The sequence below is a fragment of the Narcine bancroftii genome, chromosome 14, assembly GCF_036971445.1.
Source record: "Narcine bancroftii isolate sNarBan1 chromosome 14, sNarBan1.hap1, whole genome shotgun sequence".
Classification (NCBI taxonomy): Eukaryota; Metazoa; Chordata; class Chondrichthyes; order Torpediniformes; family Narcinidae; genus Narcine; species Narcine bancroftii.
Genome location: NC_091482.1, coordinates 6598739 through 6622816, shown reverse-complemented (window position 1 = coordinate 6622816; position 24078 = coordinate 6598739). Strand labels below are relative to the sequence as shown.

At 43.2% G+C, this 24078-nt stretch overlaps 1 protein-coding gene across 5 annotated transcripts in view; it reads right to left on the bottom strand.

Moving 5' to 3' along the window:
- Positions 1-24078, bottom strand: part of ulk2 (unc-51 like autophagy activating kinase 2) — a 105993-nt gene that overhangs the window by 8990 nt on the left and 72925 nt on the right. For 4 of the 5 annotated variants that reach the window (XM_069911500.1, XM_069911504.1, XM_069911501.1 and 1 more), the window contains 8 exons: positions 21114-21251; positions 15623-15768; positions 14373-14453; positions 8177-8448; positions 7855-8048; positions 6664-6758; positions 4192-4344; positions 3393-3601 (listed from right to left, as the gene is read on the bottom strand). In XM_069911500.1, coding sequence (XP_069767601.1) covers positions 3393-3601; positions 4192-4344; positions 6664-6758; positions 7855-8048; positions 8177-8448; positions 14373-14453; positions 15623-15768; positions 21114-21251 — 1288 coding nt within the window. The remainder of the gene's footprint in view (positions 1-3392; positions 3602-4191; positions 4345-6663; positions 6759-7854; positions 8049-8176; positions 8449-14372; positions 14454-15622; positions 15769-21113; positions 21252-24078) is intronic. The other variant, XM_069911503.1, reaches the window with a different exon arrangement.

Here is a 24078-nt window from a genome sequence, read left to right as displayed (position 1 = left end):
ATATTTTTATTCAATGCAGTATGACTGCCGCACACAGAATGACAATTTCAGTTAGATCTCCAGGAGGAGGCCATTGAGAAGAGGGCAGGCAGATGATAGACTCTCACAATGCTGCTTCTCAGTAGATGGTTAGAAACGCAAATTTGATATAAAGTACTCAAAACTGCTGGAGAAATTCAGCAAGTCATGCAGCATTCTTTATGTAGTAAAGATAAAAATACATAGCCAACATTTTGGGCCTGAGCCCTTCAACAAGGTGTGAGTAAAAAGCAGGTAGACACTTGAATGAGGGAGTAGGGCAGGAACATAGGGTCACAGGCAAGAGGTCATAGGTGAACATGGATGGGAGGGCAGATTAAAAAGGTGAGAAGTGACGGGGAAGGAATAGCTCTCTGAATCAAGGGGGAAGGAGGATGGGGAGCTAGAGGAAAGGAGACAGAGGAATGGGGGAAGCGAAGGAGTCAAGGGAGTGGCCCAACAGAACGTCGACATTAACATCATCCTCTTGGAGATTGCCAAGATGGAATATTAGGTGCTGCTCCTCCAAATTACAGGTGGCCTTTGTTGGCAGTGCATGAAGCTTATAAACTGTTTGGTTTCTGATTTATAAATTGAACATTTTAAACAGGATGATGACTAAAGTTAATAAAATGGACTGAAGGGAGCCAAAGTGGAAACTGTCCTCAGGGTGCAGAGAAATAAGATTTAAAAGGACAGGCCAGAGGGTAGAATAAAGTGGAGTACCAAAGACAGGAAATGGTGTGATTTGGTGCATAGTAGCACAAAGTAGTTAAGGAGGGCAGCTGGTGGAAGGTACAACTCAACAACCTAACACATGTAAAATTAACCATTTGAAAGCATTAACATTTAAGAAAAGCAATGTCTCAGGAACTCAGGTTTGACACAAACTCAAAAGAAGGGTTTTATTTCGATGCATTTTGAATGATCAAAAACTGGAGCCAAAAAGCCAGGAAGGAACAGTCGAAGTGATGACTGGACTATTTTTAGGAAGATCTCAACCTTCTAAAATAGCCATAATTCGCTTGTTTACACTTCAGCTGTTCTTTCTCCTCATGGGTCGCAGAGGATCCAAGCAGCTGCTGATGTGTCTCAAAAGGTATAGGCGATAAAAAATTTGAGCATGCTCAAATCAGAAAGCCATCAGATCAGTCGTTTCTGTTATACAAACCACTTTAGTCTCTCCAGCATTTAATTGCTCAATCACCTCTAGTATTTCAATCAATGCACATTATTTCAGAAACCACCACTAGAATTATACCCAAAACTTTCCTGAGGAAAATTAGAATTGAGAAATAGGCTTTGTGAATGTTGTGGTTCTCTCAAGACACTGGCGATCCAAGACCAAAATGCCTTGTTTGTTCCATGTGCAAGTCACAGTGAACTGGACCTGCTGTGAATTTCATGTGACAAACATCTGTGGATAATTTTAAGAAGATCGCAACTGTGTGTATTGTTCCACAATGCTTCACAGTAGCAATTCAAAGTGTACTTTAACATTCCTTGCAGTTGGCACTTTGTTTTGCCACACAAGTGCTGATACAATTCCCAGATATAGTGCAGTGAGGTAAACAGAGAAGCTTGGCGACAAAATGGGTTTATTTTTGTTGAGCCTTTGGTGGTAACAGCATTTCAAGTTATTTTACAAACTCTTACCATTCAAGCGAACTCTGTAGGGGTTCTGTAGAACAGCACAGGAACAGGCCTTTTGCCCCACAATGTTTGTGTCAAAGGTGATGCCCAAATTCAACTAAAACTCTGCTGCTTGTACTTACATATCCATGGGGTGGTGCAGTTAGCACAACGCTGTTCCAGTCCCAGGGCTTTGAATCCTGCACTGTAAGGAGTTTATAGTACATTCTCCCCATGTCTGCATGGGTTTTCCCGATTGCCTCCCACCCTTCGAAAATGTACGGGAAGTGGAAGACAATTGGGTGTATTTGGGCTGCTTGGTCTCGTGGGCCGAAAGGGCTTGATACCTTGCTGTATGCCTAAATTTAAAAAAAAATTTCCTGCATATTCATGTGCCCAGCTAGAAGCATCTTTAGCACAGCTATTGTGTCTGGAAAATATCGGGGTATATGGTACAGATCAGTTATAAGAGCCTTTCACTCTGTTTGGATGTGTCAGTAGTAACCAGGCACCATTAACTGCACAGTGATTTTTCTAATGCCATGAAGTTGTATCTTTCATGAAGACCTTTGACCAATATCCCATCATTGTTAAGAAGCTGCTTTGAAATAACAGCATTAAGAATATAGGACCAATCAAATAGTTCATGGAATTTTTCAGATGGTTAGCTTTTGCCTCATACCATCAAACCAGGAATGATTTGCAGGGCATGATGACAGGCAAACATGAATCCGTTTTGGGTTCAGGGAGTATATTCAGATTTATCCTTCAAAATACAAAATGGATGAAACAAAATTTACAGGAAATAAAAGTCAAAAGAAAATTGCAGCTACTAGAGTGCAAAATAGAAGCAGCAAAGTTGGGAAGGGAAAGAGTTAACGTTTCAGGTCAAAGATGCTTTGCTCGAACTTTGTTAATTAGCCTGGACCGTTAACTTGATTTCACTTCCCCACAGATGTGGTCTGACTTGCTGAATATTTTCAGTATTTTTCTCTTTTAAGTTACAATAAGGAGTGCTGTCCAGTCTTGTGAAGCGGCTGGAATGCATATGTAAATGACTTTTCTTGGCATATATGTGTTCTTGAATGCAGAGTCAAGTACATTCACTCTCAACAAAAGATTACAGTAGTTTGCGAATCTCAGAAACATCATACTGTACACTAAATCCACAATCATTAATGCGTAGCACAGGACAAATGTCATTCCACTACACAAGTTACCCTGTTTGCTTATACCCAAAACAATGCAGGAGCTGAAAATGTATTCTATGATCAATATTAGTCCACATAGATTACTTTCTACGGGAGCTCTATTGAGAGTGTCCTGGCTGGCTGCATCACAGTCTGGTACAGTTGCTGTTGATAATTGGATTGGAGGTCAATTCAAAGGACTATAAAAGTGGCAGAGAGGATCACTGGAGTCTCCCTCCACCCCATCGACATGATTTACGGATCGTTAGCCCAGTGAGACTCTACTATTCATTAAACATTTGTTCTGCCTATGTATCACTTGTCTGTCTGTGTGTTATTTCTGGTTGCACCAAGAACTGGAGATCGCAGTTTCGCCCGGTTGTACTTTTCCAATTAGACGAGAATAAACTTGACTTGAACATTAATTTTGCTCTGTGGCAATATTTAACCTACATTTTGCACAGAACAATTTGGAAGAGGAATTACCACTCCGTTTATGAAGCAAGAGAAGGAATAGCTTCACTTTTCAATTCAAACTAATTAAGAGCTCACCTCCATTAAAGTCTCTTCTGGAAGTTCTGGAGCTTCAAATGTAATAAATCCTTCCAAACTGGGAGGTGAAGTCCCAAATGTCATGAACTTTAAACTGGAGGCACCCTCTGCTCCAGGAGGGGAGGTGCCCATGGAACTACCTGGTGGAGAACCCATGTAAATTCGCCCACTGTTCGAGCAGAGAGATCCCAGAGGGCTGCCCGAGCCAACTGCAAAGATTAGAGGGCAAATATTAAGCAAGTGAGCCAGTGTATAGCATCTAAATAGACATGAAATACAGTTGTACACTGAAGCTACCTTAGGAGAATTTTAAATCAGGGCTAAAGAAAATGTCAAACATAGCTAATCTGCTCAACTATTTCTAAAAATATATTGGAAAGTTAGGGATACTTTCAAACGAACAAAGGCAGCACGATTAGCGCAACACTGTAACAGTGCTGTGACCCAGGTTTGAATCTGAAGCAGTGTGTAAGGAGTTTGTATGGTCTCCCTGTGTATGCATGGGTTTCCTCCAGGTGCTCCGGTTTCCTCTAACCCTTCAAAATATACAGAAGTTGTAAGTCAATTAGGTGTAATTGGGCAGCAGGGATTATGGATCAAAAGGGCCCCTTACCATGTCTAAATTAAAACATTTAGATTTGAATCTGCCAGACTCCACTGTCACTTTAATCAAGTCCCATGAATACCCATTTCAATGTCAACTCTCTATCCCAAGCTTACATTTCAAATAGAGCAAGTGGATGATGATGGGCAATTAATGTCACATACAGTGTTAATTTTGAGAGCAGCCAAGACTGACCTGACATTGTCCTTGCTCTGGTGACCATGTGACTGCTCTGCGGAGGGGTGACACTACTGGGTGGTGAACCTACAGTGAACACCACAGTCCTTGGGCTTACTCCTATCATCATGGCAGGGGAACCCATCACCAAACCAGAAGTACCTGCCGGAGCTGGACAGAAAGAAAATCAAGTCGTTAAAAAAGTAAAACGTACACTATACCAAATTAAATTATATGTTCTGACTGGCTTAACCATTACATTGCTCAAAGCATCAAATGATTCCCGCAAGACCTGGTTTGATGCCGCTTGACCAACAGAGATAGGGCATTACCATTAGTTTAAAAAAAAGAAACGAGATCTATTTAGTCAAGAATTTTGTGGACCAATTTTTAGAGTAAAATTTAGGGTGTCAACTATTACACGCAGTAGGTACTTGCGTCATTCAAGATGTTGGGAGCTTAGATGAGTGGGCGGCACCTCAGCAATAGTCCGCAGTTGGGAACTCGGATAGCCGGCGCCTGGGGCCTAGGCAAGAGTCTGTGGTCAGGACAGCTGGGGCCAAAGAGAGAGTGCGTGGTCAGGAGCTCTGGTGGGCAGGCGGCTGGGACCAAGGCGAGTATCCATGGTCAGGAGCTCTGGTGGGCCGGTGGCTGAGGCCTAGGCGAGAGTCTGCGGTAGAGTCTGCAACAAAACAAGCATCTAACCCATCTGCGATAGAACGGAGAGACTTGGGAATACAGGAACGTGGGAGAGAGGATGGTGTGCTTAATTGAGTGGAAGAGCAGGAAAGTTATATTACATCTGGACAAGACGCTAGTGAAATCTCAACTGAAACATTGCGTGCAGTTTTGGTCACCCAGCTAAAGGAAAGATATCATTAAGCTGAAAAGGGTGCAGGAAAGATTCACACAAAACTTAGCAAGGCTGATGGGCTTGAATAATAAGGAGAGGCTGGGTGGGCTGGGACTTTACCCCTGGAATGAAGGAGGCAGAGAGACAGATTTAAAAAATCATGAGGGGCATTGAAAAGATTAAAAAGTCAGAATCTTCTTTCCAGGAAGAGGAAGTCTAAAACTAAAGGGCACAGACAGAAGGAGAGAAGGGAAAAATTTAAAAAGGACCTGAGCGGAACTCCCCCGCCCAATCAGAGAGTGATCAATAGTATGATCTGCTCGGGAATGTGGTACAGTTGGGTCAAATTTTAATATTTAAAAGAGATATAGAGAGGCATATGAAGAGGGAAGATTTAAAGGGATACAGTGAAACATGAAAGTGTTCAGGTGCTGTAATTGTCAAAACACAGAAATGCTGGAGGAACTCAGCTGGTCTCACAGCATCCAGGTATATTACTGATGTTTCAGGCCTGAGTCCCTCCTCAAGGGAAGGGCTCGGGCCTGAAACATCAGTTGTATATCTTTACCTCCAATGGAGACTGTGAAACTGGCTGTACCTCCAGCATTTGTGTGTTGACTTAAAGGGATACAGGGCAAATGCAGGCAAATGGGACAAGCCTGGGTAGACAACATGGGCAAGTTGACCTGAAGGAATTGTTTCTATGTTGTAAAATTCTACAACTCTATCTGGTCCACTTCCTCAAAGGAATCCATGTACTTTTCCCTCACTCATTTCCGGGTCTGTTTCAAGGCCTTCCACTTCTTCAGGAGTTGACATAGAGGTCCTGGGAGGTTATAGCCCTCTACCACTGAACACCGACCGATGTGATGTAATAGTGGAAATTAAACAGGAGCCAAAGGCTACACTCACTTCACCTGGCTGGAGCAGTACCAATAGTAGTGGTCAGCTGCCATAATGTGGCCGACTTCCCTCCCTCCTACTTCCAGGGCCACAGAGGTCAACTGTAGAGCTTCACATTTCCAACCTAGATTAAAACCAGACACCCAAGAAAGTCCAGATGCAGAACTCTGAATCCAAACAACCTCCTGGAGGAACTCGGCAGGTCAAACAGCATCAGTGGGAGAATGGTCAATGGGTTTTGGCATGAAATGCTGACTGTTCTTCTCCACCCACTGATGATGCTTCACTTGCCCAGCTCCTCTGACAGATTGGGTATGGCTCTGCTTGAAAAAAGTTCATTTAATGCACAATTGAGAGCTGTACCATAGCTGGGTGTAAAGGTACTATAACAACAGTGCTGGAAAACTTTCTCAAACATCCAGGCACTGAACAATTCTTCAACTGCTTTCTTCACAAAATCCACAGAAGCAAAGTGGAGAGGAAAATAAATTGAAGGCTTGAAGTGGCAGCTTTAGAATGGGCATCAAAATGAATATGGAAAAGGGTTATTTGACTGCTCTAATCTTGAGGAAAATTCAAAGTACAATTGTGAACAGCCCTAAACATAAGAACAGGAAGAAACTTGTAAAAATCAGTTTTTTTTTCCTGGAGAAGATAGAAGATATCAAATACCGAATGGATACAATTGCCTTGAAGAGATAATCTTCCAACATGGTGATGAGTAATTATGCTACCTGTATCCATTGGACTGTCGCTGCTGCCTTGATAGGTCTGGCCTCCAAATGTGGTCTTTGTCACTTGATCTGATAATTTTCCGGTGCTTACAGATCTGAAAAAAGTTTCAAAGCTTATTTCATCTGGGTTAACGAGGTCTTTACAGTAATTTATTCAGTGCTGACTAAAGTAGTAAGCAAATATTTGCCAAAAAAATTAGGGTTATGGGGCGGGGGGAGAGGAGGAGAAGGGGACATGTTTGCTCATACGTTAAAAATTAATAACCTCGAGGAGTCACGAGATGGAGTAGTGGCTAGTAGAATACCAGCCCTCTCCAGAAAAGAAGAAATAAAGTGGAAAAATAAAGCTAAAAACCCAAAAAAAAGATAAAGGTGTGGAGCAAAGAAAGAAAATGGCACCTAAGAAGGAAAAACCAAAAACAACGGGGGAAAAAAAAAGACCCCGGAAGAGAAAGGAGAAGGCCTTACTTGCATGAAGAGGCAGGTCCCTAAGGTTAGTGGAGACCCCGCAGGGTCGCGACCTCCCAACCGAGGGACTGCAAAAATGGCTCATCGAGTCAAACAGAAGTGCGCAATGCGCAAACCAAGGAAAATGAAAACACTGACGGGAGGGGGACCCAGCTGTGGAGTGAACTTAAACAATGCGACCAGCTGAGAGATCCCAGACAGCAGGGCTCTCAGCTGTCAGGAGAGGAAAGCAATGGGAAAGGGAGTGATAAGAAAGAATTCATAACCTCAGGATGTAGCACATTCCCACAACCAGCAATGAGGTAAGGACCCCCTTCCAGTGATGTCAGAGAGGCCTTTTCTGGCACCATTCACACCAATAAGATCTTGTTCATTTATGAGCACTTCAGCTGCTGAGCTGGAGCTGACAGGACGATGAAAATTGATAAAGTTGAGGTAAGGGTTTCATTTTTTTTGATAGGAATATAATCGGTCAGCAAGCAAAGGGTCTATACCGTACTGTAGTCTTCTATGCTCTAATGTCATGTGGCAGTTTCATAAGAATAAAGCACCTCAAGTCAATTAGAGCTCCGAGAACAGGGAGAATAAAGCTTCCTTGCTGTGCACCAGAAGATGGAATGAAATTGGAACCAACCCAGCAGGCCTCTGGTAGCAGGTGCCATTTTTGCCCAGAAGTTGTATATTTTATTTGGCATAGATATCAAACAATGAAGAAACCGGTACCTGCCAAAAGTAGTTTTATTTTCCTCAGAAGCTGTACGTTTAGCACTTGCTTGTGGATGATAGATGCAGAATTCTCTAGCTTCCAGCATGGCTTTCGACTGCGCTGGCGGACTTTCAGTTAATTCTTGCTGTGCAGCCAAGGCAAGCAAATTGGAAGATGCTTGAGTTTTAGGGAGCTTGAGTGGAGCAGTAGTCTATGGCAGTACACACATGTTAAACTGAAATTGTCATTGGAACACCTACCCCAACCTCCACAATAAATTCAAACAGTAACAATTTCATGCTGTGGAAGCAACTGGTGCAACTATCAACACTTACGCACCTTTGTTGGTGATCCAATGATAGTGGGCAAGGGAGTTTTATGCAGCCAGTCAGAACTTCGAGGAGATGTCCCCATATGTTTCGTAGGAGAGGCACCAAGGCTGACAGGTCTACCAGGCTGCGGAGAATGGCTACAACCATACCCTGCTGACGGAGGGTAAGCTGGCTCTGAGTGTTGCTTGCGGAGCTTCTGTTTACTCTGGTAGATGTCAGTAAGAGTTGGTGCACTCTGGAGTCTTGCACCCAGTAAGTGTGATTGAGGTGATGGTGAACCTGGAAACAATATTCTGCATTTAGTCTCTCAAAATTTTAGAAAGCAAATCACAAAATAAATCCATTGAATGACAAGGCTCTACATTCATTCTGATAAATCTATTCAACTTAGTTATGAATGAATTTACTGCAGAACAAAATATCTTTTTGTTGATAATTTTCAGGGATTTTAATTAAAAGTTGATTTGTTTAATATCAAATTATAACCATACAAGTTGTTAAATTCTTTCATTGGAAAACATTGTTGAAAAAAAAATATTTGGTGCAAATGATTGTTAATAACACACACACAGAACGTCAAAAGAATTAAGCAGGTAATGTCAAAAGCACAATGCTGGAAAAATTCAGCAGGTCAAACAGCGTTCTTTATATAGCAAAGATAAAGATACATAACTAACATTTCAGGCTTGAGCCCTTCCTTCATCAAGGAATGGAAAAACATTGGTAGGTGTCTGTCCTAATGGGAGGGGGAGGGGAAGGAGCTGGGTTCAAAAGGCAGGAGGTAATAAGTGGATAAGGAAGGGCACAGCAACAAGCAGGGGAGGAGGGATGGCTCCGTGAATAGAGAAGGAAGGGGGTACAGAACTAAGGGAAAGAAGACAAGGGGAAAGGGAAGGGAGGAAGGTTATCAGAATCCGGAGTCGATGCTAATGCAGAGCTTCCAGATGGAAAATCAAATGTTGCTCCTCCAATTTACACGTGGTCTTGGTGGAATAGGAGGTGGCTATGACAAGTTTGGGAGTGGGATACAGAATTGAAATGGTTAGCCACTGAGAGATCCATTGATATGGAGTGAGCGAAGGTGCTCAGTGAAGTGATCTGCCAGTCTGCACACAGTCTCTCTTTAATGTAGAGAAGGCCTCAAAGGGAACACCTGGATTCAGTGCATCACGCCCATGGATACACAACACTTGAAAGGACTATTTGGGGCCCCGAATTGTGGTGAGGAAGGAAGTGATGGCGCAAGTGTGGCTCTTGCTGAGGCCACATGGGAAGGCGCCGGGGTGGGGGGAGTACTGAGGACAGATGAGTGCACAAGGGAATCACAGAGAGAGCAATCCTAAGAGAAGGCAGAGAGGGGAGGAGAGGGCAATATGTAGAAATTACGAAGGTGTTGGATGCTGAGGCTGGTGGGGTGGATGCTAAGGACAAAGGGAATCCGATGTTTGTCGCATCTGGGGAAGAGGGGTCAAGGGCAGATGAGCAGGAAATGGAGGTGATGTGGGTAAGGGCTGAATCAATGGTGGTGTAGCTCTAAAGTCTATGCATTTAGAACTCCAGGAGCGATTAATGAGCAGACTATGGATTATCTTATATTGCAGATACAATGTGCATTTTATAAAATGCTATTTTTAAACAGTCCTTCCTCAACCAAAATGTCAGCAAAAGAACTTTGAAATACAATCTACCTACAAAGGGTGCAAGAAATCTTTACACAAAAGCTGCCATATTCACATTTCGTCCTGAACTAGCGGACTTCAAAAGGAGAGCAACAACCATGCAACTAAATCGAGTGATGAAAAATTTGAAAAGAACTCCCCACTCTGCTTAAAGATGTCATATTATATAAACTGTAATGCTAATTCAGGGAGTGGTTTTTTTTTATATATCTGTGGGAGATCTGAACATCCAGTTACACACAAGTTGAGGGAACTAATATTCTGAGAATTTAGAAGTTTATTCCAGTTTTGTCCCTGGCATTTTTGATATGGAAAATAAGGTTATTTACATGATAGGAGTGATATCAGACCAAATCTGCCACAGCACAAAGGGTAGGAAACCAAAAGCATACAACGAGATGCTGGAGGTAGGAGTTCAAAAACCCAGAGAAGACAGCACATTTAAAGAAGGTGAAGCAAGGGAAGGAGAAATCTACAGTACAAGATTTGGGAATAGTCAGCTGAAGGTAACTGTTTCTTATAAAAGCCTCCAGTTTTCCCTCTTGCATTATATTGACCTGATCTCCTGTACACTTGAAATTTTGTACATTAATGAGTTTTGCTGATGTTATCATGTCGGGGTAAACCAGAGTCAACGTGCAGTTTTATACACAGACTGTGAACGTCTGCACAGTACGTGGCTCCATTACTCCTCCTTCCAGTTTAAATTTCCCATTTTAGGCTCAGTTCCTTTCCCCTCTCTTAAGTTTAAAAAAAATTGAAATATTGTCAAATTCTGAAAAAAGGAAATCAGATCAAAAGCATCAGCTATATCAAAATAATAAATCATTTATATCCAATCCAATGTTATGATATTTTTTCCAAAAGTACAAGATGCATAACCAATGTTTCGGGCTTGAGCTCCTCATCGAGGTACCTTGAAGGGTTCAAGTCTGAAACATTGGTTATATATCTTTATCTTTGCTCCATAAAATACACTGTTTGACCAGCTGAGTTACTCCATCAACCACAGTGTCTGCAGACTTTCATGTTTTACAATCTCGGATACTTTTAAAAAAAAATTTATTCATTTTTGGAACAAATAGAAACAAGAGATCCTGAGATCCTTGATCCTGAAGGAATGTAGAAACGTAGGTGTAATGGCCAGAGAAGGCACTTCTTGGTGCGGCCTCATCACCTGGAAGATGTGGAAGCTTCGGAGAGGGTGGGGAGATTTACCAGGATGTTGTGTGAATTGGAGAACATGTCTTAACAGAGTGAGGACTTTTCTCTTTGGAGCAAAAGATGAGAGATTATGAAAGGCATAAGGTGGTCCGCCAACATGTTCTTCCCAGGGCAACAGTAGCGAACGTCAGAAGACATGGTATAAGGTGAGGGAAGAAATGTTTCAGGGTGACATCAGGGGTTTTTTTTAAATAAAGAGCAGAGGGTGTCTGCAATGGTTGTCAGGGGGTAGTGGTAAAGGCTGGTACAATAGGGACATTTAAAAGACTCTTGGACAGGTATATTGGATGCAAGAAAAATAGATGATGGGAGTGAGATAGGAAAGGTATAGATTGTTGAATAGGTTGATATAGATTGGTAAGACATTGAGAACCAAAGGGCCTGTACTGTGCTGTAATTTCTAAGTTTATTGTCCATCCTTAATTGAACACAAATTAAAAGCTATAGTAATTTTTTTAATGTTCTGAAATTTTTGCTCAAAGTAAATGCAAAAATTAATTTGAGCACGAGCCACAGATTTCCTTGGATATTTAGCGAGATGACTCCTCTTCCAATTCCTCTCTCCAGCATCGACTAATGCTGCCAATGTGCCCCATTTTCCTATTTGGGGGAAAATAAATCAACTGCCACTGAGCAACAAGGTGCATTTCCTGCCACTCCTTGCAAACCCACAGCCTCTGCCCTCTCTGCCACACATCTCGGCAGCAAACTTCACAGAAATCAATGCTTCTGGCCGAACTCTTCACCAGTTTCTGTTATACACTTCACTACCACCTTTCTGGAGTTAACGGTGACCCATGCACTATTCAAAGATATTTGCTCATGATGCTATCACAGCACCAGTGACCCAAGATCGAATCCAGTTCTGTCCGTAAGTAGTTTATACATTCTACTCTGGGTTTTCCCTGGCTGCTCTGGTTTCCTCCCACCATTCAAAAAACACAAGGGTTGGAAGTTAATTCGGGTATAATTGGGCGGCATCGGTTTAAATGGCCGGATTCGGCTTTAACCGTGCTGTAAATAAAATTCAATTAATATTCAACTTTCCAGACATTTGATTTTCCCTACTGGCCTTGCTCCTTGCCCAATATATTGGCTGAGATCTTTGACATATTTGACTCAAGAATTTCAACACCAAATCAAAATATTGAATGTGTAGTGTTGCAATGCCCTAATGGAAAGTTTATCATTGATCATGATCTCCTTACATACAATAGTCCAAACAAATGCATTTACTATCTGAAAGAATGGCACTGATTATAGATAAGCCTTGATCTTATGAAAACAAGTATTCTAGTGCAAATCAAATGGGAAACATTCTCTTGCTCCAATTTCATTGCATAGAACAAATGGCCTGAATCAGTGAAACACAAAATGTTGCAGACGCAGTGATTGTTGCATCAGCACAGAAATGCTGAAGGAACTCCGGTCTCGCAGCATCCATGGAGGTAAAGATAGGTTACCGATATTTCAGACCTGAACTCTTCAAGGTTTGGAAAAAGCAGGCAGTGTCTGAATAAAAGAAATGGGAGGGGGAGGAGTACAGACCAAAAGACAGAAGATGATAAATGGATGTGGAGATGAGGGAAGAGACCAGGAGGGAGGAAATGTGGGGGAGGAGGGGGGGGGGAAGGTGGAAGAGAAAAGATGGGCTTTGTGAATGCAGAGCTGAGGTAAAAGGGACAGAGTTAATGGAAAGGAGACATGGGGGGGGGGGGGGGGTGTGGCTAACTGAAACCGGAGAAGTAAAAGCATCTCATATCCCACCTGGGTGCCCTCCAACTGGATGGCATTGACAATGACTTTCTGATTTCCATTAGCCAAGCCCCCTCCTCCCCATGTCTCCATTCCTGTAGCTCTGTCCGTCTTTCTTCCCCTTTACCGCACCTCTGCATTCACAAAGCCAAACCTCTCCCCCTCCCCCTATCAATTCTCACATTTCCTTTCTCCTACCCTCAAAAATCCAATTATCAGCTTTTGTCTGTTGGTCTGCCATTTCTTTAATTCAGACGCTGCCTGATATTTTTTCAATACCTTGAAGAAAGGCTCAGTAAGGCCAGAATTAATGCGTATGTAAGCAAAGATCTGGACCCAATGCAATTTCTATCACTTCACAGCAGATTCAATATCTCTGGCTCTCCACTCAGCTCTGAATCACCTAGAAAACAGCAATTCATACATACAGCTGATTTTCATAGACTACAGCTTGGGCTTCAATACCATTAACCCCAGAGCATTGGTCAAGAAGCTACAAACTCTAGGCCTCTGCGACTGGACCCTAGACTTGCTCATTAGAAGACCACAGTCAGTATGAATTGTAAACGACTCCTCCTCACTGATTATCAATACAGGCGCACCCCCAAGGATCCATACTTAGCCCACTGCTCGACTCATTATACACCAATGACCGTGTGGCCAGGCACAATTCCAATGTCATCTACAAGTTTGCCGATGACATCACAGTTGTTGGCTGAATCACAAAAAGCAATGAGGAAGCGTACAGGAGGGAGATAGATTAGCTCGCTGGATGGTATAACGACAATAACCTTACGCTCAACGTTAGCAAAACCAAGGAGATGATTGTCGACTTCAGAAGGAAGTCAGGGAAAATGACCCAGTCCTCATTGAAGGCTCAGTAGTGGAGAGGGTTAAGAACTTCAAATTCCTAGGTGTTAACATCTCCAAGGATGTGCCCTGGAAACTCGCTGTTGATGCCATTACAAAGAAGTCTCGCCGGGGCTATACCTTGTGAGGTATCTGAGGAGATTCTTTAAGACACCAAAAACATCTACAGATGTACCGTGGAGAGCATTCTGGCTGGTTACATCACTGCCTGGGATGGAGGTGCCAACTCTCAGGACAGGAAAAAACTCCAGAGGGTTGTTAACTCAGCCTGCGACATCACAGGCACTGGGCTTCACTCTATCGAGGACATCCAACACCCAGGCCATGTTCTCTTCACTCTGCTACCATTGGGAAAAAAGTACAGGAGGCCTAAAGCCAAGCACTCAACGTCACAAGGACAGATTCTTCCCCGCTGCCATCAGATTCCTGAATAATCAATGAACCAAAGATACCGCCTTACTTTTCGTGTACTACTATTTTAATTTTTAATTTATAGTAATGTTGCAAGATGGTTATAGCATGAATGTTTACACTCTGATACTGCTGCAAAACACAGAATTTCATGACTTGTTCATCACAATAAATTCTGATCCAAAACGTCGGTAATATATCTTTTCCTCCTTTTGACCCTGTGTGATCTGCAAGAATTTGACATTTATTTCTGGCAAAGCTCACCTGATGCCGTTCTGGATCTAGGTTCATGTCCTTGGGGCAGACCACAGCAGCAGTGGCCTAGTTGTTCAGGAATAGTGCCAACTGTGGAAACACAACCATTAGAAAGGTACATTTGCATCATTTCAAATGAAAACATTTTCACATTAATGCTGTTCCACATGAGCTTCGAGGCTTCTCAAAACTCACATCAAGTGCTTGGTAACTGTGGATCCATTGATAATATTGGTAAAACCACCAAATGAAGCAAACATTAAATTACCTCTCCGAATGAGTTTTCACATGGAAGGAAATAACAAAGTACTTGTGGTACAGGGGAACCAAAATAAGTTTTCAGAAAAGGTTGGTGAATATTTAAATTAAAACAATTTGTGGAGAAAATAATGGAACAAGATAATTAAATATCTCCCTGATACTTTCCACCCATGAGAATGAAGTCATAAAGTTGAAGATGAATTAGATAATAATGTTCGAAACACTTGATGTCTTGGGCAATTCCCTTTGAGATTGGAAAATTACAAATGTCATTAAATGATCAGGGAAGGAAGGAAAAATTAGATTCTGCAAGTCAAGAATGAAAGTGACAAAAAGGGCAACACTAATTGAAGGGAGGTTACAGGAATGTAGTTACTGAGGTAAGAGAACAAATAGAATCTGCATGTGAGGAATTGTGTAAAAGAGCAGGATATGCTTCAACTTGTTCACAGCCTTGAACTTCCTATTAGCAGCTTCAAGAAATTCATGACGTACTTAACGGTCGTGACTTGTGTGTACAATGGCTGCAGAGGAATTGACAGCACCGTCTAGCCATTTACTAGCCAATGAGATGCTTAAGGCTGAGGTGCAGCACAAGGAAGTTGTGAACCCCTAATCAAGGGTGTCTGGCCGAACTATACACGTGTGCCTGACAACTGATCTATAAGCAGCAGCCTTGGACCTTGTTTGGGGCTCACTGGTTATCAGTATCGAGGCCTTATGAGCGAAACTCCACGTATTAATTTGGCAACGCAAGCTTGCGAATAAAGGTATAGGGTTTGAAGTTTGTCAGGCCTGAAGTTATTCCCTAGGTCTGAATGAGAAAAGGACAAAGTTCCTCAAATGGGCATGACAAATACAACAAATTTGAAGATATACAAAGACTAATGACTACAATGAATGTGCAGTTTATACAGGACGTGGTGCCTTCCATGTGGTATTCGCTGCAATATAATTGAAATTGTACAATAAAATGTGATTCAATACTGGATACATACCTAATGGTGAAGGAGAATATGGTCTGGAGGATCCGGTTGAGAGTCTGCGACCAGGGTTTTGTGGTGCATCTGCCACGGCTGGTGACCCTCCTATTGGCTTCATAAAGCCCACTGGGCTTGTGTTAGATCTCTTTACCATTCCAGACCTGAAAAGTTCATGAAGAAAACACGAATGCAAAATAGGACATCACAGGCAAAACCCTCCCCACCACTGAGAACATTTACAGGGAACGCAGTCGTTGGAGCAGCAGCAATCATCAAGGATCCACACAACCCAACACATGCTCTGTTCTCACTGCTACAGTCAGGAAAGAGGTGGAGGTGCCACAAGACTCGCACCACCAGGTTCAGGAACAGCTGCTCCCCCTCCATCATCAGACTCCTCAACAACAAACTCATCATGGACCAATTTAAGGACTCTGACTTTTGAACTTTTTGATATATTTTTTTCCTTTTGTATACCTATCTTTTCTTGACTACAGCTTTTTGCACCACTGGTAAGTAGAAATTCTGCCTGGCCTGCAGGAAAAAGAATCTCGGGTTGCATGCGATATCATGTATGTACTCCGACAATAAATCTGAAATCTAGTGAAAAATGAAAACCACAAGAGGCCAGAAAGGAAGTGTTGGAATGGTCTTGCAGGGAGTTATAGGATTATGCATGGCTTTTAAAGATAGTGGGGAGGGAACTGAAAGTGGATATGGATTTTAAAAGTGAAGCTTTGTCAGATAAAGTCAATCGAGCTCGAATGAAGCACTCAACAGATTTAATTTCATTCATCAGAGTCTTGAATAAGCTCCTATATACTTCAGTGAAGCTCTCAACAGTACTGGTCCCTCAAACAAACACTCTTAATTGAAAAAGGCCAACATTTTTAGAGTTCTACGTGTTTCAAACCCTGAGTCATCTCACAATAGTCTTGGACACGGAGGATTGCGGGTGCTGAGGAAGCAGCAGATTGGTTTCGGGTACCAGAGCAGGAGAACCACCACCTCCCCTGCTAGGAGGAAAAGGTTTAAAGAGAAGTCTGAAGGTAAAAAAAAAAAAAAAAACCCCATAGCAGTGGACCAAGTCAGCTCGGGCCAAGCTGTCAGAAAGATGCAATCGGGGTGGCTCCTGTCAGTCACTCCAGTCATTGAAACAGAATGCCAGCAGCAAAAATGCAGGTGGTATGGTGGACTCCAGCTCAAGATCAGTGGTCAAAAGGTTCACACCAGGTTGCAGGACAATGGTGATCAGCGCCTGGGAACCAGGTCCAGGATTCATGAAGAGTTCAAGGGCAAGCAGCCCTCCTGAGAGGCCTTGGCCTCTGACAGCTTCCTAATGCTCTGAGATTCAGACCAAGGGTCGAGGAGGTGTGATTTTGATTCAGAGCCTTGGGTTCATTGGTGAACAACATGCCGTGTGGCTACAAAGGTTACTGGAGTGCCAGAGGCTGCAACAGAATCTGCAGCCATTTGATGTCTCTGAATGGATTCTCTTCCGTTTCTCTTCCTTGTTTTAACAAGGGCGCTGGATTATTTGATGACACATTGTCTTTGCAAGACAAACAAAAAGATTTTTGTGCATCTTATGTAAATGAAAATAAATGGACTTTTCTACAACCAACTTTACAAACCATAATTGCTTCCCCTTCAGATTGAAACACGTTTTAAAATATGCAGAACCACAAGCCGTTATTTTTTTGTTCACTGCGAGTTAGTCCTGTCAAGATGGTAGATGGAACCACAATGCAGTCAGATACAACTTGGTAGCTTGCTCAGTAATTTGAAGCAAAACTCAATCAATCACATTGGTAGAGATGTGGCATTGCATGTAGCACTTTAGTACCCTCACTATCCACACTGTCTTCACTTTCCACCAATTTCTGACCTATTCTCCGCAGTTCCCCATTCCAGGCCATTTATATAGGCCACCAACTGCTGGATGTACACTTTGGTCTGTAAGCCCCAGTACCATCAAAAAGAGCAAGATTAACCTCCTGAAAAGCAGTTGATCTGCCCACCCCACATTATACAAGCCAAGGCTTGTTCTTCGCTATCCCAGTAATGGCACTGGGAATAATCTTACGCAGGACTGCTGATGTAGAATATTGTTGTATTCAACGTACAGGAGCAAAGTTAACAGTTTCTAGTGGCAGTGTCACCTAATCCATGTGCAAACAAGCCATTCTTTTCTTTTTCTTTGGCTTGGCTTCGCGGACGAAGATTTATGGAGGGGTAATGTCCACGTCAGCTATAGGCTCGTTTGTGGCTGACAAGTCCGATGCAGGACAGGCAGACACGGTTCCAGCGGTTCCAAGGGAAAATTGGTGGGTTGGGGTTGGGTGTTGGGTTTTTCCTCCTTTGTCTTTTGTCAGTGAGGTGGGCTCTGCGGTCTTCTTCAAAGGAGGTTGCTGCCCACCGAACTGTGCCATTAACATGACAAGAAAGTCACTTGTCAGGAAGGGGCCACAGTGACTGCACTTCCAAGAGAAGACTGAAGTGGACAAGGCGACAGGTCACCACTTCAACCTTCTACAGCTCTATTGAGAGCGCCCTGGCTGGGTGCATCACAGTGTGGTACGGTTGCTGCAGAGAAATGGATCAGTGTCAATCCACAGGACCATAAGAGTGGCAGAAAGGATCACTGGAGTCTCCCGCCCTCTCCATCGATGTGATCTACAAGGATTATTGTCTGAAGAGGGTGCACAAAACCATTGAGGACCCCTTCCACCCTGCACATAACATTTTTCATCAGGAAAGAGATACAGGAGGATCAGAGGCAGTATCACCAGGTTGAGGAACAGCTTCTTGTCACAGGTAGTGAAAATTCTGAATGTCCAAAGGAACTGCTGACATTAATCAGCCGAGACTCTTGTATTCACGAAACAATATGTATTGTTTGCTTGGATTTGTGTTATGTCTGGTTGTGTGTTTTGTATCGAGGACCGGAGAAAGCTGTGTTGTACTTCTGCAACACTAGGTATTAGTCTATTAAGGAGCAATATCCTCCCAGAATCACAGTGTGGCATTTGCACAAACAGAGGAATTACTGACATGGTCTTTGCCCTCAGACAGCTCCAAGAAAAGTGCAGAGAACAAAGGACTCTACATCACCTTTGTTGACCTCACCAAAGCCTTTGACACCGTGAGCAGGAAAGGGCTTTGGCAAATACTAGATGCCCCCCCCAAGTTCCTCAACATGGTTATCCAACTGCACGAAAGCCAACAAGGTCGGGTCAGATACAGCAATGAGCTCTCCGAACCCTTCTCCATTGATAACGGCGTGGAGCAAGGCTGCGTCCTCGCACCAACCCTCTTTACTATCTTCTTCAACAAGCTAATAAAGACCTCAACAATGAAGATGGTGTTTACATCCGGTACCGCACAGATGGCAGTCTCTTCAATCTGAGGCGCCTGCAAGCTCACACCAAGACACAAGAGCAACTTGTCCGTGAACAACTCTTTGCAGATGATGCCGCTTTAGTTGCCCATTCAGAGCCAGCTCTCCAGCGCATGACGTCCTGTTTTGCGGAAACTGCCAAAATGTTTGGCCTGGAAGTCAGCCTGAAGAAAACTGAGGTCCTCCCAGCCCCCCCCACATCTCCATCGGGCACACTGAACTCAAAACGGTCAACCAGTTTACCTACCTCAGCTGCACCATTGCATCTGATGCAAGGATCGACAAAGAGATAGACAACAGACTCGCCAAGGCAAATAGCGCCTTTGGAAGACTACACAAAAGAGCCTGGAAAAACCACCTGAAGAAACACACAAAGATCAGCGTGTACAGAGCCATTGTCATACCCACGCTCCTGCTCGGCTCCGAATCATGGGTCCTCTACCGGCATCACCTACGGCTCCTTGAACGCTTCCATCAGCGCTGTCTCCGCTCCATCCTCAACATTCATTGGAATGACTTTATCACCAACATCGAAGTACTCGAACTGGCAGAGTCCGCAAGCATCGAATCCATGCTGCTGAAGACCCAGCTGCGCTGGGTGGGTCACGTCTCCAGAATGGAGGACCATCGCCTTCCCAAGATCGTGTTATATGGCGAGCTCTCCACTGGCCACCGAGACAGAGGTGCACCGAAGAAGAGGTGCAAGGACTGCTTTCAGAAATCTCTTGGTGCCTGCCACATTGACCACCGCCAGTGGGCTGATATCACCTCCAACCGTGCATCTTGGCACCTCATAGTTCGGCGGGCAGCAACCTCCTTTGAAAAAGACCGCAGGGTCCACCTCACTGGCAAAAGACAAAGGAGGAAAAACCCAACACCCAACCCCAACCCACCAATTTTCCCTTGCAACCACTGCAACCGTGCCTGCCTGTCCCGCATCGGACTTGTCAGTCACTAACGAGCCTGCAGCAGACGTGGACATACCCCTCCATAAATCTTCGTCCGCGAAGCCAAGTCAAAGAAGAAAAACTTCTGCAATCAGATGACAATAAACTTGACTTGACTAATAATTTTAACTTTTTTTTTTAAAAAGGCATTGTCACTTATTTTATCCCATATTTTATATTTGTAGCTGAGAATTAAAATAGTAGTGGATATCCAAATGAAATGGTCCAAGTACAACTTAGGAAAAAATATCCTCAGGAACTAACTGCTTGACAGACACAATGATCCTCCATAGGGTTCCAATGCCCATTCCAACTGCCGCCTGCTCTATACAGGCTTTAAACGGCCTGTTAAAGAAGCCAACAGTAGTTGAATTTAAAGTCCTGCTACTGCAGGATCTGGACCCAGCAGGCACGAGAGGTTGCAGTTTCTGGGGAAGCGGAGGACTGGCACAGGGCACCAGAAAATGGGGAAAACACCCCATGTTTGAGGACAAGCAGAGGAGACAACCCATGGGAAGGTAAACAAGGAAGTGATTCAGGCAGCTGAAGAACACACAGATGGAGGGCTGTTGGCAATTTGAGGAAAGGAACCCGTGCAGGCTGGTGACTGGTCGAAACTGATATGCGAGAGTGCTAAGGATGCTGGAGGCTTCCTGATTGTGTTGGAGGTTCAGATTTGGAGCTCAGGTTGCCTTGCTTATGGTTTGGACTGAAGGCTGAGTAAGCACTGGAGGCGAAGTCACGGACACTCAGTGACTTGGGGGTGGTGGTGGGAGAACTGGCACACACTCTCTTTTGGTTCTTTTTCTCTGACTGTAAAAGATGCTGAGCAATTTCTGCTGATGGTGAATCTGTCTGCCTTACAACAAACTTAAGCACATTTCACGTAATATTACATCTATTTTATTACATGACAAAGAAATCTCGAATCTTGACAAAAGCAAATCGAAATACTATGTTTAAATTCTGTTCTTACCATCTTGTGAAGGCAATTAAGAAACATGCACAGAACAATACAACATGTACTGAATTATGTAATAAATTAGTAATTTAAAAACTTACATCACATTTATATGATGGTAAAACACTTAGTCTTTGGACAGTAAAAATATACACATGCATTTCATGATTGCACAGTAGTTGCCAACAAATAACGTACCTGGATGATCCATAGGGATTAGTGTTATGGCTGGTAATTACATGCAGGTTCTGCTCAATTCGCTGGTAGTTTCTAATCTGCGTAGGGACAGGAATTGGAGCGGACTCAGAATGGGGTGACACTGGAGGGGGACACTGCCTGCAGTCAAAACACAAGCATTGTTCATGAGACAGGAGTTCTGGCTGAACAATTTATCTGAACCTAATATTTCAGGAGGAAGAAAAAAAGTTGTGAGTAGCTGCTATGTGACATCAATATCGCAAGCTGCATTCACTGGTTGTTTCTCTTTTGTAAACAAGATCTCACTTGAAGTAGGACACTTTGCACAGACCCTCAAGTCATTTCAACTCAGCCTGGATTAAACAAACAAGCTCTACTGCAGTTCATGGGATTTGCTAGTATGCTTCGCTCCACCTTTCTGAACCGAGAAGTGCAAACAAAACAAATGCAGGGAACATAGCTGGGAACACTCTGTCCTAAGTCAGAAACGATGGCATTCTAGAATTAAAAGGTGGCAATCAACATAACAACGGAAATGAATCACAAGGGGGAAAGGTTCAGAACAACCAACAGTTCAAGAGCAGGTCAGCAACACATACTGATAAATATATCTTAGACTGCCTGTTGACGTTCAATGCCTTGCATTCTGTTTAACTTCAATAACGTCTGTAAGAACACTCCTGCTTCAAGATATTCACGGAGTCACCCTTCTCAACTCTATTTCCAAGAACTTCAGCCCTAATGAAAACACAAGCTGGAATTCAAAAGAAGCAGAGAAACAGTTAACCCTTCCCTGGCTATGATTAAATTTGGTGCTGTTATCAGTATGTCCTAAACAGTCTGCAAATCAACAATAAGTCATGCCTTTCTGACCGAAGGTCTGTTGACCCCAAACATTAGCCACGTTTCTTTCTCCCTAGATGCTATCGGATCTGATGAGCATTTCTAGTGCTGTTTTTATTTCAAGATCTTAATCCCATCTAATCTCCTAAATTGATGTTATCTTCTTAAACAATGTTGAAATGTTTTCAATCTGTACAGATCACTGACTGCTCCATACAGGATCTTTTGTCTGTTAAATTGGCTGTCAAGCTGAAAATTGGCTGACGACTTTGCTTCAATGAAGCATGCAGAGAAATGGCATTGGAAGGGTGGGGGTGGTTAGTGGTAGTTTGTAGATGCAAAATACTTATATTGGGTTTTTTTAAAAAACTGCCGAACGAAGAACAGGTTTATAAAACCACAGTCCATGATGAAAATAAATTAAACTTAGACTGGATAACAAGAGAACAGAAAATCTATGTAAAATGTATGTGAGAAAGAACAGCCACTCAAGCCCCTTTTAAATCTTTCCTCATTCACCTGTAATCTTTGACCCCTAACTTAAGACTCATCTAAAAGGTCATGAAGACATGCAAGCCAAATGCTTTCTTCACTGCCCTGTCTACCAGTGTTGTCATTTTCAAGGAACTCTGTATCTGATCTGTTTTACAACAGGGTCCTTCCTGTCTGGTGAGGCCAGATTGTTAGATGTATTTAAGAGCTAGATAAGTATTTAAAAAATCAAGGAAATGATATGGGGAACAGGCACAGAATAGGAAATGAGGGCAGTAAAGAACAACCATGGTTAAATTGACAACAGAGAAGACCTGGAGCTTAGTGGCTCACTCCTGATCCTATTTTCTTGTGCCCAGCATACCTTGGGTTCAAATGGGAAAACTTCCTTCAACATGCAAATGTATCCCTTTGCAGAGGAGAAGGATGCTCTACCCCATAAAAACTACATGACTATTTCAACACGAATTAAAATGCACTTTAATCGGACTCATCTTGTCTGGTAACATTTTTGTCTTGCACTCAGATTACAAGGTTGAGGTAATCAGGTCAAAACACACAGAAATGCTGGAGGAACTCAGCCGGTCTCGTAACATCCATAGATATATTACTAACGTTTCAGGCCTGAGCCCTTCTGCAAAGTATAAACAAAGAAAAGGAAAATGTCAGAATAAAGACTGCAGAATGACAGGGGGAGGAGTCCAGATCAACAAAAGGTGTAAACTGGATATGATAAGGGGAAAGGTGGCTCTGTGAAAGGAAACAGAGGGAAAATGGGAGAGAGAGAGAGACAGCTGGGAGAAAGGCCACAAGGGGAAGAAGGAGGGGCTAACAGAAACCAGAGAAGTCCATGTTAATGCCATTCAGTTGGAGGGTGTCCAGATGGAAAAGGATGTGTTGTTTTTCCAATTTGCAGGTGGTCTCAGTCTGGCAGTGCATGAGATCATGGACAAATATGTCAGCAAGGGAATGGGATGAGGACTTGAAATGGATGGCCACTGGGAGATCAATGCTATTGTGGCAGACAGAGCTAAGTGTTCAACAAAGTGATCTCCAGTCTCTCTGATCTTAACTGGAGCACCGGATGCAGCATATGGCCCCCGCAGATTCACAAGTGAAATGTTGCTTCATTTGGAAGGACCATTTGGGGTCCTGAATGTTAAGGGAGGACATGTGAATGGAAGTGAAGAATCTCCTGTGGTCACAGGGGTAGGTGCCAAGGGAGGATTAATGAGGAGGGAGGAGTGGACAAGGGAGTCACAGAGGGAGGTGAAGAGGGGAATGTGTCTAGTGGTGGGATCACACAATAGGTGGTGGAAATGTTGAACATGGAGGCTGGTGGGATGGTAGGCGAGGACAAGAGGAATCCTGTCCTTGATGCATATGGGGGCAGAGGTGACCAGGGCAGATGTGTAGGTAATGAAAGATATGCGGATGAGGGTTGAGTTGATGATGGTAGCGGGAAAGCCACATTATTTGAAGGAGGAGGACATCTCTGACGCTCTGGCATGGAAGACCTCATCCTGGAAGCAGACACAATGGAGATGGAGGAATTGAGAAAAGGGAATGGAATCCTTACAGGGGACAAAGTGTGAAGAGGTGTAGTCGATGTAGCTGTGGGAGTTGGTGG